This window comes from Vitis riparia, chromosome 18, assembly GCF_004353265.1.
Source record: "Vitis riparia cultivar Riparia Gloire de Montpellier isolate 1030 chromosome 18, EGFV_Vit.rip_1.0, whole genome shotgun sequence".
In the NCBI taxonomy this organism is placed as follows: Eukaryota; Viridiplantae; Streptophyta; class Magnoliopsida; order Vitales; family Vitaceae; genus Vitis; species Vitis riparia.
Genome location: NC_048448.1, coordinates 918138 through 934110, shown reverse-complemented (window position 1 = coordinate 934110; position 15973 = coordinate 918138). Strand labels below are relative to the sequence as shown.

At 34.2% G+C, this 15973-nt stretch overlaps 1 protein-coding gene and 1 pseudogene across 1 annotated transcript; both read left to right on the top strand.

The window, feature by feature from the left end:
* Positions 1-1825: 1825 nt before the first annotated feature.
* Positions 1826-6495, top strand: LOC117906841 (catalase isozyme 1-like). Its single transcript, XM_034820077.1, is given in 9 exon segments — positions 1826-1934; positions 2546-2642; positions 3267-3544; positions 4147-4852; positions 4855-4922; positions 5020-5109; positions 5855-5922; positions 6019-6112; positions 6213-6495. Coding segments are annotated over 9 exon segments (1476 nt in total). The 5' UTR covers positions 1826-1919; the 3' UTR covers positions 6273-6495.
* A 2468-nt stretch (positions 6496-8963) lies between these two features.
* Positions 8964-13153, top strand: LOC117906459 (annotated as a pseudogene).
* Positions 13154-15973: the final 2820 nt, after the last annotated feature.

Genomic DNA, 15973 nt, shown 5'->3' with positions numbered 1-15973 from the left:
ATATATATGTAATTTATTTATAAATTTTACATATCTCATTTGTGAATATTGTTAAAGGGATGAAATTTTTCATATTTTTTTACATAATAAATATTTGAATGCAATGTAGTTTTTATTTTAAATAAATATTTGATATTAAAAAATAATATACATTCTATTAATTTTTTATTTATTTTATAAACTAAATAAAGTATAACATAGCATATTCAATTACATATATTGTGTAAAGATTTTATATCCAATATTCAAATCATACCTCTTTTGAATAATATTTAAAAATATGCATTTTTTATTCAATATGATATAAGAAATAAAATAACATATTATAATTCATATATTATTTGGTGATAAAACATGATAAATTATATTATTACTTATTTGATTATATGATCCATTACATGTGAGATAAGATAAATAATAAAATACATTATCTATTATTATTTATACATCCTTATATGTTAATTTTAAGATAAAATTAATTAGATATAATATGAAATAAAATGAGAAAAAATGATATATCATATTCTATATTTTGTTGATAATGAGAAGTATTTTGATACGATCGTATCCCATTGGAATTTAAATTTAGTTTTATTTTAATCATATATTAATTTAAGTAATATTAATTTAATAACCATTTTATATTCAACTTAACCGTTAAAAAATTGGAGCTAATATGCTTTTGAAATATTTTAACATAACTCATATATATATAATTTTATTAATTTTCATTTTATTTTTATATCATTAATCTCTAGGTATTTATTTTAAAAAAAAAAAACTTTGCTATAATATCTTCTATTGAAAGAAGTTCATGCGACTCGTAAGTCGTAACCATCACAAGAAGGCCTGTAGTATTCCACTGGGTTTCACGAGGAAAGCGCCATTCGCTTTAAACCGAGCCCACCATAGATTTTTGACTAACAAAGCGGCTGCCAACCGACCAAATGTACTTTCCGCTGATTTGTCGATGTAGCATTTAGCAACGTCTCCGAACGGTGACCATGTTATATCTGATTATTTAAACAAAAAAAAAAAAAGTTAATGGGCCCACAAGTGAATCTTGTTGTGGCCAACGTTGTTTTGTGGCCCAGCCCAATCTTGTCTCTCTCTCCCTCGTAAAACTCCAAAACCACCTCTTCGAGATTGTTCGGGACGCTTGTGGCTGTAGCACACGCTTCAAGGTGTTAGTACACGTGGCGGAATTTAACAGGCACAAGTCACACTCTCGCCATTAAGCGGCTGTGACGATTTGAAGAAAAACTACAAAACCGTGTGCTTCAAGGTGTTAGTACACGTGGCGGAATTTAACAGGTACAAGTCACACTCTCGCCATTAAGCGGCTGTGACGATTTGAAGAAAAACTACAAAACCAGGATAAGGAATCGCGAATTCATGACGTTCTCACATATTTTCATGATTTTTTCTATAAAAAAAAATCGATGAACGGAGATAATGTCCCGATTTAAATTCATTTTCATATTCATAGGACACAATTGAGTACATTACAAAAATGATTTTCTTTTTTAAAAAGCATAAAATTTGTGAATATTTTTTATAATTAAAAAAATGATTTTGTATTTTTTTATATAAAATTATTTTCTAAATTAAAAAAATATCTATATTTTTATTTCTAACATTTAACTAAAAAAATTCAATTGAATATCATAAATTAGAAAAATTGAAAATAGTTATAATTAGTAATAATAAAATTACTATATAATTTTATAAATGTAGAAAAAGCCACGTTTACACAGTGATCAAAGATAAGGCAGTTGAGGCCGGGGCGAGACGTAAGAGCGTATATATAGAGAGATAAATTTGGGTTTTGAAGGCGCAGAAGCGTTGCACTGTACCGCATCGTACCAGACTCTTTCTCCAGGTCGTCTTCGGCTCTTCGCCTCTCTCTATTTCCGGCGATGGATCCGTACAAGGTTTCGATCTCATCATTTTCTTTTTCTTTTTCTCTTTTTCAATGATTTTTATTGTATTTGTGTTTGATTTATCGTCCGTTTGATATTTTCTGGTTTGATTTTAATTTTGGAAAATAAAAACAAAAATTCATCTAATTTTTCGGTACTTCTTCATTGATCTTCTTCTTCTTTTTTGGTGTTACATTTACCGGAGTTTTCTTAGTGATGTGGGTGGTAAAGCGTGATGCGTTTGGTCGCCTGGAAATGGGAGGAAAATGGAATAAAATTTGGAACCGGTTACGTTTTTGTGGTTTTACTTGCGGAGAAAACGAGAAAAATGGAATTTTTTTTTTTAGGTACTTGGAAGTGGAATAAGATTGGTTTCCTTTTGGTCAAACAGAAAACAATCAAAATATATTGGAGTTGGGCTAGTGTTTGGGTCAAATTTTGTTTTTTAGGAACTAGGAAGCAGAATAAGATTGTTTTCCTTTGTTATCTGGATTTTTTTCTCGGTCACCGAACAGGCCTTGTAGTTACGACTGTGGATTTCGGTTTTCTGTCTTGGATTCTGGCTATTGTTGTCGTAATGATTCTCGTTCTGGGGTTAATTATTTTTTCTTGATTTGATGCAGTACCGCCCTTCGAGTGCTTACAACTCCCCCTTCTGGACCACCAATTCTGGTGCTCCTGTCTGGAACAATAACTCATCCTTGACTGTTGGAGCAAGAGGTATTATTTGATTACTACTTGTTATATATATGTATATATATGTAATTCATATGGTTTTTATCAGTATTGTTCATCTATATTAAGCTTATCTAGGCGTGATTCTTCTTTCTACTGGGGAATGTACTCTGTTAGTGAAATTGATTTTCTTTTTTCATTAATTCAAACTCTGCACTCTTTGTTTGGGTCTGTTTTATTAGGTCTGAGAGACTGCTGATTAAGTAAAATTTTTGCTTACTGAATTGTCCCAATCTAACCATTAGTTATACAGTTTTTTATTTTGGAGTACCTTTTTTCCCTTATCAATAAAATTCTGAATTTATGCCCGGGAATAAAATGAGAATCCTTGTTCATTATGAAAGACTTGGCAGATTTCTTCCCAAATTTCATCAATGGTACTTTTTCTTCATGCTGCCACGGATTGTATTCAAACATTTTTGTGGAATTTTCAAATGACCGTTTCTTAGCAAGGTGTTTCTGATTATCATTACGAATAGGAAAGTTATAATGCGTCAGCCAAAGCTAGGGTCTGGGGCTTTGTTCTGTGATGCGGTCGTAATCATGGCTTAAAAATTAATAGAGATTTCTGGAGCTATGTTCATTGGTTTGAATTCTGCTCTTTGACAGGTCCAATTCTCCTAGAGGATTATCACCTGGTCGAGAAACTTGCCAATTTTGATCGGGAGCGGATCCCAGAACGTGTTGTGCATGCCAGGGGAGCCAGTGCCAAGGGTTTCTTTGAGACCACCCATGATATTTCTAACCTTACATGTGCTGATTTCCTTCGAGCCCCAGGGGTCCAGACACCTGTCATTTTACGTTTCTCCACAGTTATTCATGAGCGTGGCAGCCCTGAAACCCTGAGGGATCCTCGAGGTTTTGCAGTGAAGTTTTACACCAGAGAGGTGAGGGTTTGTCTAATTGTTTCTTTCTTTTATTTTAGTTATTGGATGATAGGATATTCTTTTGATATTGCCAAGTGATAATAGAGATTATTTTGACAGCTACTAATTTGATGGATACACCAAGACTCACTGAAACAATGATGTGGAAGACCTTGCCTTTTGCATTCCCCAATTGTTAATACCCATGCCAAAAATTTTAGGTTTTACAGAAATTTCTAGAAGGAAAATTTAAGCCTGTGCAAGTGATGAAGTTACCACAACTTTTAGGACCATAACAGTTTTAAAGCTCTATATGTGGAGCTGCTGCAATTGGCTGGTCTTATCAGTCGAAAATTGGAATTTATTCTGTTCACACTTTTGCAGGTTATTGGAGAGCTTTCTCTTTTCATGTATGGGATATTGTGTCCTAGAAACACAAGTGTGTGAATACATGTGCAACATTTCAAGATCAGTTTCATGTTCAAACATTTTTCCATAACTAATAGTTGCTTTTTGGTAAACAATTGGTTTTGTGTTACTCTATGAAATTTCCAGATTGTTTGAGCTTTTAAGATTTATACTCCCTCTATATACTCACTTTGTACCGTTTTTTGTGGACACAGGGTAACTTTGATCTAGTGGGAAACAATTTCCCTGTCTTTTTTATCCGTGATGGAATGAAATTCCCAGACATGGTCCATGCTCTGAAGCCCAATCCTAAGTCCCACATTCAGGAGAACTGGAGGATTGTTGATTTCTTCTCCCATCACCCAGAAAGCCTGCACATGTTCTCATTCCTCTTCGATGATGTAGGTATTCCACAAGATTACAGGCACATGGAAGGATCTGGTGTGAACACCTATACTCTGATCAACAAGGCTGGAAAAGCACATTATGTGAAATTTCACTGGAAACCCACTTGTGGGGTTAAGTGTCTGTTGGAAGAAGAGGCAATCAGGGTTGGAGGAAGCAACCACAGCCATGCCACTCAGGATCTCTATGACTCCATTGCAGCTGGGAACTATCCCGAGTGGAAACTTTTCATCCAAACAATTGATCCTGATCATGAAGACAAATTTGACTTTGATCCACTTGATGTCACCAAGACCTGGCCTGAGGACATACTACCCCTGCAACCAGTCGGTCGCCTGGTCTTGAACAGGAACATTGACAACTTCTTTGCTGAAAATGAACAGCTTGCATTTTGCCCTGCTATTGTGGTTCCTGGTATCTACTATTCAGATGACAAGTTGCTACAAACTCGGATCTTCTCCTATTCTGATACTCAGAGGCACCGCCTTGGACCAAACTATCTGCAGCTCCCAGCTAATGCCCCAAGTGTGCTCATCATAACAATCATCATGAAGGTTTCATGAATTTCATGCACAGGGATGAGGAGGTACTTTATTATTTTTTACTCTCTATGGGCAAAAATCTGGTGTTTCAATTTTTTTACTCTCTATACCTTGAAGTCTGAGTGATAATGCTATTTGCAGGTCAATTACTTCCCTTCAAGGTATGATCCTGTTCGTCATGCTGAGAGGTACCCCATTCCTCCTGCTATCTTGACTGGAAGGCGTGAAAAGGTCAGGCTCTCTAATTCCTTGGTTAAGTTTAAATTTCATGTGGAATTTTAACTCAATAAACAATATACCAGTATTGGGTTCAAACTCATTCAATTTTATGAACCCAGTGCATTTATTAGTTTGGAATAGGATAATTTCATGGTCGTGTGGTGACATCTAAAGTTATGGTGGTGAGTGTTATGTGGTTATATTAACTTGGTGGGGATTGTGTTGGCGTGAGCTGGTGAGGATGGTTGGTGGATTGAAGGCAAAAGGCCTACATTGGGTGTGGGAGCCACCCTCCCCTCCACATTGATTAAACCCGTAAGGCATCTACTTAAAAGTGAAGGTTGGTCATGCATACTTCTCCCACTCTTTCTAATGTGGCAGAAATTATTAGCTTACTTGATGTGGAGTTGTGACAGTTTCCACATCCTAGACACTTTGGAAAGAATAAATTTCTTTTTAAAACAGATAATGCTTTCCTTCAACTAAAATACACATTTTTCTTTGTTTGGGTTCTTAAAAAAAAGCAGGTCTAATATTTAAATTCCTGCCAAACATGATATTATTTGCCTTGCTTGCCTTTTGCTTTTAGAAAGAAAAGTAAGAGGGCGCCTTAATTAATGGTTACATTGTCTATATATTTTGGGTCCATTTTGGATTTTACTGGTTGAATGAATTGATTAAGAAATAAACTTGAAAAAAAATATATATGCAAGTGTCTGTTAACATATATTTAGACAAAGACTATTGGATAATGCAGTCCATCATTCCAAAGGAGAACAACTTCAAGCAGCCAGGAGAGAGATACCGGTCCTTTGCACCAGACAGGTAACTGCAGCTCCTCCATTGTTTTTATAACTAAATGACCGTCTAATCCATAACACGAGTTTCATCTATCTGTACCATTTATCAAAATTTTCCCAGGCAAGAGCGATTCATCCAGCGCTGGGTTGATGCTTTATCTGATCCACGCGTCACCTATGAGATCCGCAGCATCTGGATCTCCTACTGGTCTCAGGTCAGACCTCTTTCTCTTGCAAAGTTTCTTGAACCTTTCTCTAGTAACATAACTCCTTCTGTGTCAAATCAAGTACTAATGTCATTGCTCCAAACTTCAGGCTGACAAGTCTCTGGGTCAGAAACTAGCATCTCGTCTCAACGTGAGGCCAAGCATTTGAAGATGAAATGCAGCTGGATGTTTTGAGTTACAGAGAGCAAGCCAACAATATCAAATGTGGAGCAGAAGGTACTTGGTTGGAAGCATAAACCTAATTTCAATCGTTTGATTACTGTGGTATATTAATATCATAATATACTAAACAAACTCACTAGTCATGTGACTCTTCAAACTGATGTTTTGATCTTAATAAAGTGAGGATTTATGTGCAAATGATATGATGATACCAGGTTTTTTCGGCTTTTCTGCCCTTATTTTCATTTTGTTTGCATCCAATATTCATGGCTTTGGCTGCATCCATACGAATAGTAATAGGGTCACGGTGAATCCTATGGTTAAGCAGCATCTTCCCATCAGAAGTGCTTCATAATCCTATGGTTAAGTTGCATCTTCCCATCGAAAGTGCTTCAAATTGCTTAGAATAACGAGCACGTTTGATAGTCCTTTTATTCAAATACTTTTAGTGAACAAAATATTTGTAGTAAAAAAAAAAAAAAAAAAACATGGATTTTAAAGGAAGTTTTTATTAAATTGAATTTGCGAAAGAGCCTTTATTTTTTGGTCAGATGATTTTAATACAATTCAAATGAATACCCTACGCTGCTACGCATCATAATTACAATAATTTATGACTAAATTCATATTACAATGCAAAAATTTACGTTACAAAGAAACTAATAGATATATAGAATAAATATAGTCATGAATATAAATTATCATTGACAGGATTTTATCTATTTTTAATTTTCTAAATAATAAATCATGATAAAACCAAAATTATGAAGAAAAAAAAAACTACTTAAAATCAATCTATGAAAACGATTTTTCCAGGCCACTCTGTTTTTTCCAATCCTAGCTGTCTCACTCAAAGGCCATCGTTGTCACAATAATCTGATTTTTTTAGCATAATAGGGGACAGATAGATGGAAACTGGAAAGCAGATTTAGGGACATGGTGGTCCAGATGACATGATTTGAGGTGGGTTGGGACTTGGGAAGCATCATTGAAGGGGCCAAGCTGCCCCGACTGAGGGAGTAAAGCTTTCCAAATCATCTACAATCCACCTTTACAACTTAGGGGAATGTTTTATACTAATATAATAAGTAATATTCTGCGTGCCCTCTGTGCTTCCCAGCCGTGGTACCTCTGTACCTCCCATACCCTAAAATATTTCCTTTTCAAGGAAGGCAACCATGGCCCATGCTATATTAATTTGCCCTAAATTACAAAATCCACTCTGTCACCCTCACGCTCTAATTAGCCCCGAAACCTTTTTATGTTTTTTTTTTTTAAGGAAACATAGATGGTATCAATTTATTATCAGATGGAACTTCTAATTTGGATTGATCAAACATATAGTGAAATTTAACACTTATAACTTTGAAAAATCACTTTATAATATATTTTTTTTAAATTGATAAATAATTCTTTTAAGAATGTGTTTGATAATGATTATAGAAAACTTGTTTTTAGTATTTTTAATATTAATTTTTTTTTATCTTTTTAAGTATTAAAATAATTTCTTACGATCACTATCAAATAGATTTTAAAAACATTTTGAAGAAAATGTTTTTACTAAAAATATTTTAAATAAAAACATTGTCAAATACATTCTCAAATTATTGAATAAAAACAAAGACAAGAAAAATTGAGATTATGGTTTAAAATAGTAAGAGCATTTACAAAGTAATGAGACCATAAACACAAGTAATGCAATTGGAATGAAATTTAGATACACATGTAACACTTTTTTTATTGATAATATATTTTTATATGATATTAAAATATATATCAATTAGTATTGTTGTTAAACTCTTTTTAAAGTGGTGTTGATCCTAAGTAGTATTTAAATACCTAATAATTTATTTGGTTAAAATTTTTCATTAAGAAGAGATGACGAAATCCATGTATGAGACATAATCTTTCATTAAAACTCATACATGATGCCTGTATATTTGTCGTGGTTTTTCTATCAATTTCTAATAAATGGTGACACAAGCAAAAATTAACTACTAACTTCCATAAACTTCGAATTCTCTAAAACCATCTTTTTTTTCTTTTTTTCTTTTTAAAATTTGTCATTTCCCATGACTGAATTCTAGGTCTCCACCACCATGGAATCTGAGTGAAATTGGATTTGTCCCATGTCCGTCAGAGATGGGGATGTAAAATACATCTGTTGGGATTCTTTAGAATTAGTGCCCAAGGTTTTTGAATTAGATACCATTGGTCAGAGCCCTCCCTTTTCTTTCCATAATCATCCATGACCACATTGAAAAACCATGATCCATCAACTAATATGCATCCTCCACTTGCCCAAACCGGTGGAAAATCATTAATCAGATTCCGGGTCTCTGATTCCTTCCCTCTTATCACTTATACTGCAAATTTTTATAATTTGGCAATTTTCATCATCACCATTCAATTACTTTTTTTTTTTCATCCAAACAGACCCGCCACATCATTTCATATCACATGTGATAGAAATTGGATTTTGACTTTTATTAAATAAAGGTTCTTGGTGGGCATGACCCAGTCGCAAGATTGAATTTTTGTAACCCAATGACGTAATTGAAATAGATTGCATCCTTCGTAATTATGAACCTTTCTATTAGTATACAAACTCTCTCGTTGATCTGGGAAGATTAAAAGTATTAAATAGTTTAAGGTATTACGAAGGATGCAAGCTATTAAATAGGGTTGGTTGGCGAGTTCTAACAACTAATGGCCAACCTTTCTCGCTCGATCCCAGCTGCCCGAGGCTTGCAAGGTATAGAGACATTTCTGTGAACTATCAGTTCTCAGCTGAGGAGGATTCCATTGAATTGGCTGGACTGCCCCGGCAGGTCTTTTTGGGTAAGGTTCCTGAGTGGACTCCTGATGTTCTCTTCTTTAGAAGTACTGAGGAGTACCCAAGAGTCGACTATGCTCAACATTTTGATGTCCGTGGAACTCTTGCACTCCCAGTTTTTGAACAAGGCAGTCAGACATGCTTGGGTGTTATTGAGGTTGTGATGACCACTGAAAAAAGTAACTATCGTCCTGAGCTTGAAAGCGTCTGCAAAGCACTTGAGGTTTGTTTCTGTTGATCGTACTCAGAATTCCATTATTTCTGTTTGATTCCCCACTTTCCTCTTGGATTTGAAGTTTTGTTTTTGAGAATGTGAAGTGCTTGGAGAATTGCCTTTTATTTTGGTATGAACATTGACTTGACAAGGTGAAAGGTATTGTCATTCTGCAAAAGAAACCGTCTAGAATTCTATGGCTATGTTTGGTTCCCGGAAACTACAAAGGAAAGAAAAAAAATGTTAAGGAAAATGATTTTCTCATGTTTGGTTGTCCTATGAAAAATATCAAAGAAAATCAAATATAATTAAAACTAATTAAAAACTTATGTATTTTTAAATTATTTAATCTTTATATTGATGAGTTAAAATAAATAAAATGAGTTTGAAGTAACAAAAAAAATAATTTATCAACTTTTAATCTATTTTTTTATTTTCCTTCACTTTTTCTTTCCTTCTACTTTTCCTTTGTATTTTTTTTCTCTCGCATTTTCCCTCAAATTTTCCGGGAACCAAACATAGCCTATATGTCCAATCAAAACATATTGGGCCTTATTATATAGGGTGTAGTTTTTTGTATGGCAAACCATATAATTCAAAGGATCCATGATTGCCTCGTGAACAATATTTTGGGTCATTCCATCTCAATACTGTCAATTTCTTGCCTAATTTTTGGGTTATGTAATTTCCTTTCTTATTTTTGCGCTTTTTTTATTTATTGCTTAGATTGGAGTTTACTCTAGGTGGCTCTGACTTGAACTGCTACAGTCATGTAGCCTTGCCCTTGATCATGTGCATTTGCTGCAGATGGGAATGGAATGCTTATCCATTGAGCTTTCTTAAGGTATAACAATTCCAAATTTAGGCTTGAAGAGCGGCTTCTTCTTTCATGGTCTTGTTTTCACACAAGGAATTGAAAATTCATAATTTTTTCATGCTGATAAAGCCCACTTTGGTCTTCAGTTCACATCTTTTGGTCTATAGCCTCTTTATCTTTCTCTGCAGCTGAATATTGAATGCTTACCTTGGCTTTTATGGTTATCGATTTTAAAATAATACTGTATCCACAACCATCATTATAGCTACTGAGAGACAGTTGAACATCTAGAACATTCGACAACATAGACTTGTATTTGGGATTTCCATAGATGAACGATTTGAACTTCTCTGAAATTAGTTACTATATTAAAGAAAATTTTGATTATTGAAGATATTAACTTAAGCAAATAAAATTATTTCTGTACATGTGATTGCTGTGAAAGAAGAAAAGTAAAATTACCTCTAAAATCGCATTAGATACAATTATAGGCTTGATCTTCATCCATTCTTGCCCTTCACTATCAGAAAGAGTTTTTGGCCTCCTTCCATCGAAGGTTCAAATCAAGGAAATTTCAGGCATTTGAAGCCCTAATTTTATTTTATTTTTAAAAATTTTTGGAACGCGAAAAGAAATTTTGTGGTCCCTCAAGTTCAGAATTTCCCATTTTTATTGTTTCTATTCAGGTTGTTATGCTTTCTCCTATCTTTCGTTATAAATAGTGTAAGAATTAACACTGATATTATTTAGATGAAGTACCATTACACTCCTTCAAATTTTTTCTTTTATTTTTTCCCCAGATTTAGGTTATGCTTTTGCTTATGCAATTAATGAGGACAAGGGAAACACATGTCTTGATGTTCTAATAATTTTGTTTACTCATAGGCTGTTGATCTACGGAGTTCTTAAGTTCTGAGCACACAGAATGTAAAGGCAATTGGATGATAGTTGCAAAAGAAAATTGGTCAATAAAAAGTTTTAATTTCCTTATCGAGATTATGATTAGGGTTTTTTTCTGTTAAATCAGGCATGCAACGAGTTCAACCAAGCTGCATTACCCGAAATTCTAGAGGTCTTGACATCTGCCTGTGGAACACATGAACTGCCTTTGGCTCAAACTTGGGTCCCATGCATCCAACAAGGTAAAGGGGGTTCCCGGCACACTGATGAGAACTATATATGCCACTGTGGATTCTGCTTGCTGTGTAGCTGATCCCCGTACCCAAGGGTTTCTCGAGGCTTGCTCTGAGCACCACCTACTGAAAGGTCAAGGCGTTGCTGGAAGAGCATTCACAACTAATGAACCGTACTTCTCAGCAGACAGCCTCCTTTAGCAAGACTCGGTAACCTCCCTCTCATCATGCGAGGATGTTTGGACTATGCGCTGCTGTTGCAATACGCCTGAGGAGTATTCATGTTCCTTCATCTGACTTTGTCTTGGAGTTCTTCTTACCTGTAGACTGCAGGGATGCTGAAGAACAGAAGAGGATGCTTTGTTCATTGTCCATCATCATACAGAAGGTTTGCCCGAGCCTAAGGGTTGTCACAGACAAAGAGCTGGAGGAAACTCCTTCCCTGGTTAGTGAACTGACAGTCCTCTCAGATGGTAGTCCCGCCAGGGATGAAACACAGAAGCTGCAACATACACCCACTGAAAAATGTTCCCAAGAACAGTCATCCTGGATGGCCTGTCTCAAGGAGGCCCAACAGAGTAGCGGTATTACCCTGCTATTCCTAAAGGAAAAGGTGAGGGAAAGGTTGAGTGAGAGGTACCCCATTCCTTCTGCTTTCTGCACTGGAAGGCGTGGAAAGGTCACGCCTTTAAATTTGATGTAGAATTTTAACTCAATAAACAATAAACCAGTATTGGGTTCAAACTCATTCGAATTTATGAACCCAATGCATTTATTAGTTTGGAATAGGATAATGTTCATGGTTGTGTGGTGACATCTAAAGTGGTGGCATGGCGATGAGTGTTATGTGGTTATATCAACATGGTGGGGGTTGTGTTGGGGTGAGCTGGTGAGGATAGTATATGGATTGAAGGCAAAAGGTCTGCATTGGGTGTGGGAGCCACCTCACCTCCACATTGATTAAACCCGTTAGGCATCTTGCCACATTTGATCTACTTAAAAGTGAAGGGTTGTCATGCATAATCCTCCCACTCTTTCTAATGTGGCAGAAATTATTAGCTTACTTGGTGTGGAGTTGTGACAGTTTCCACATCCTAGACACACTTTGGAAATATTAAATTGCTTTTTAAAACAAATAATGCTTTCCCTCAACTGCAATACACTTTTTTCTTTGTTTGGGTTCTTAAAAAAAAGGTAGTTTTAATTTTTAAATTCCTGCTAAACATGATATTATTTGCCTCGCTTGCCTTTTGCTTTTAGAAAGTAAGAAATGTAAGAGGGCGCCTTTTGGGTCCATTTTGGATTTTTACTAGTAGAACGAATTGATTAAGAAATAAACTTGAAAAAAATGTATACGCAAGTGTCTGTTAACATATATTTAGACAAAGACTATTGGATAATGCAGTGCATCATTCCAAAGGAGAACAACTTCAAGCAGCCAGGAGAGAGATACCGGTCATTTGCATCAGACAGGTAACTGCAGCTCCTCCATTGTTTTTATGACTTAAATAACCGGGCTGATGCATAACACGAGTTTCATCTATCTGTACCATTTGTCAATTTTTTTTGCAGGCAAGAACGATTCATCCAGCGCTGGGTTGATGCTTTATCCGATCCACGCGCACCCATGAGATACTTAGCATCTGGATCTCCTACTGCTCTCAGGTCAGACCTTTTTCTCTTGCAATGTTTCTTGAATCTTTCCCTAGTAACATAACTCTTTCTGTGTCAAATCAAGTACTAATGTCATTGCTCCAAACTTCAGGCTGACAAGTCTCTGGGTCAGAAACTAGCATCACGCCTCAACGTGAGGCCAAGCATTTGAAGATGAAATGCAGCTGGATGTTTCGAGTTACAGAGAGCAAGCCAGCAAGATCAAGTGTGGAGCAGAAGGCACTTGGTTGGAAGCAAGGAGGAAAATGTCGTATTGGGAGGGGTTGACACAATATTCTGTGGAGAAATATCAGAAGGGATATATTTCTGCAAAAATCGCCAAAATATCGGCGATGGGAGATAAATTGGCGATTTTATGAAAAAATCGCCAATTTTTTGGCGATATTTTCCCTCCTTCATGCAGCGTGATTTGACGGCCCAAATCACGCTTGTGTTGATCCGATGGCTTATATGTGATTCCAACGGTAATATAGCGATCCAACGGCCAGATTGCTCTCAGTTTTTTATCCAACGGACAAAATTGATTTTCAATGGTAAATTAATGTTCCAACGGTTATTTTGGTCCAAATTTCTTTTATAAATAACCCAAATTTCATCTATTTCATCAATTTTTTGCTTTCATTCTTCATTTACTTTCTCATTACTCCAATTTTTATTAAGGTTGCTCAATTATTTAATCATTTTAAAGTATTTTTGTTTTAAATTGTAATTAATTTTGTTTGCAATTGTAATTAATTCATGTATTTTTAATTAATTAGTATGTTTGCAATATGGATGATTTAATGTTATTTTTTCATTCAATTGTAATTAATTTTTATATTTCTATTGAATTAACTTAAGTTAATTTGATTATTTAATTATAAATTGATATGTTTATTTTAGATGATTATTTGTGATTTATTTTCACATTTAGAATTAAATTAAACTAGTTAACTTAGCTAAATTATTTAATTAATTTAATTAACATGCTAAATTATTTAATTAACATGAACTAGTATATTTTGAATATGAAATATGTTTATTTAATGAATTTAATGTGTACAAATTATTTATATTTAATGAAATAAAGTATTTTATGTGATTTTATAATGAGAACAATTACAAAATTAATATTTTTTATAGATCGACACAATATAATTACATCTAATATTACAAATTATATTATATGTATATCAAATTTTTCAATAAAACAACTTTAAAATGTCTATTATACTTCTAATTATATTATTATGAGATTTTCCTTACATTTTCATGAGTTTTTAATAATTTTAAGCCTACCGATATTTTTTTCCAAAATATTCGTCGATATATATTTGATATAGCCGATATATTCGTAAAATCGAAATACCAATATATTTGTGAGTATCGATATTTTCATCCTTGATTGAAAGCATAAACCTAATATCAATAGTTTGATTACTGTGGTATATTAATATTATAATATATTGAACAAACTCAATGGTCATGTGACTCTTCAAACCGATGTTTTGATCTTAAATAAAGTTAGGATTCATGTGCAAGTGATACGATGATATCAGGTTTTTTCGGCTTTTCTGCCTTATTTTCATTTTGTTTGCATCCAATATTCATGGCTTTGGCTGCATCCATTAAGCAGCATCTTCCCATCAAAAGTGCTTCAAATTGCTTAGAAGAACGAGTACCTTTATGACTAAATTCATATTACAATAACACAAAAGAAACTAATAGATATGGAATAAATATACTCATATATATGCAAGTTATCATGGATGGGATTCAATCTATTTTTAATTTTCTAAATAATAAATCATGATAAAACATTAAAACCAACGTTATGAAGAAAAAAAACTACTTAAAATCAGTCGATGAAAACGATTTTTCCAGGCCACTCAGTTTTTTCCTATCCCAGCTGTCTCACTCCAGGCCATCCTCTGTCATAATCATTTGAATTTTTATTTATTTATTTATTTTTACCGAGGACTGAGCTGCAAGGCCTAGGCTCATAGCATAAAAAGGGTCAGATTAGGGACAGGGTGGTCCAGATGACATGATTTGGGGTGGGAAGCATCATTGAAGGAGCCAAGCTGCCCAAACCGAGGGAGTGAAGCTTTCCAAATCATCTACAATCCACCTTTACTACTTACGGCCTACGGGCATGTTTTATACTAATATAGTAAGTAATATTCCGCGTGCCCTCAGTGCACCCCTAAAATAATTCCTTTTCAAGGAAGCCAGCCATGACCATAATAATTTATTTGCCCTAAATTACAAAATCCACTCCTGCCGACATGACGTTCTATAATCAGCCCTAAAACCTTTTTATTTTTTTTATTTTTTGAGAAAAATAGATGGCATCTATTTAGTAAATACTGAACTTCCAATTCTGAAGATTAAATATATAATAAATTTTAGATTATTGAATTAAAACATAAATAAATAAAATTAAAACAAAAAAATTAAGATAGTAATTTAAAGTAATAAGAGCATATTATAGTAAGATAACAAATATAAAACAATACAATCAAAATGAGACTGAGATATATACGTAACATTTTTTTATTGATAATATATTTTTCATCATTTAATATTGTCTTGATAATCCTAAGTCATATCAAAATAGTTATTATTTATTTGATTGAAATTTTTTTATTAAAAATGGACGGTCAAATCCAGAGACATGATATTCATTAAAACTCATACATCATGTGGTTTTTCTATCAATTTCTAGTAAATTATGCCACAAGCAAACATTAACTACTAACTTCGATATAAACTTTGAATTCTTCAAAGCCACCTTTTTCTTTTTTTAGTCTCCACCATCATGGAATCTGAGTGAAAATGAATTTGTCCCATGTCCGTGAGAGAAGAGTGTGAAATACATCTGTTGGGGTTCTTTTAGAATTAGTGCCCACCGTTTTTGAATCAGATGCCATTAGTCAAGCCTTTCTTTTTTTTTTTCCAAAATCATCCATGACCCATTTGAAAAACCAGGATCCATCAACTAATATGTATTCTCCACTTGCCCAGTGGTAAA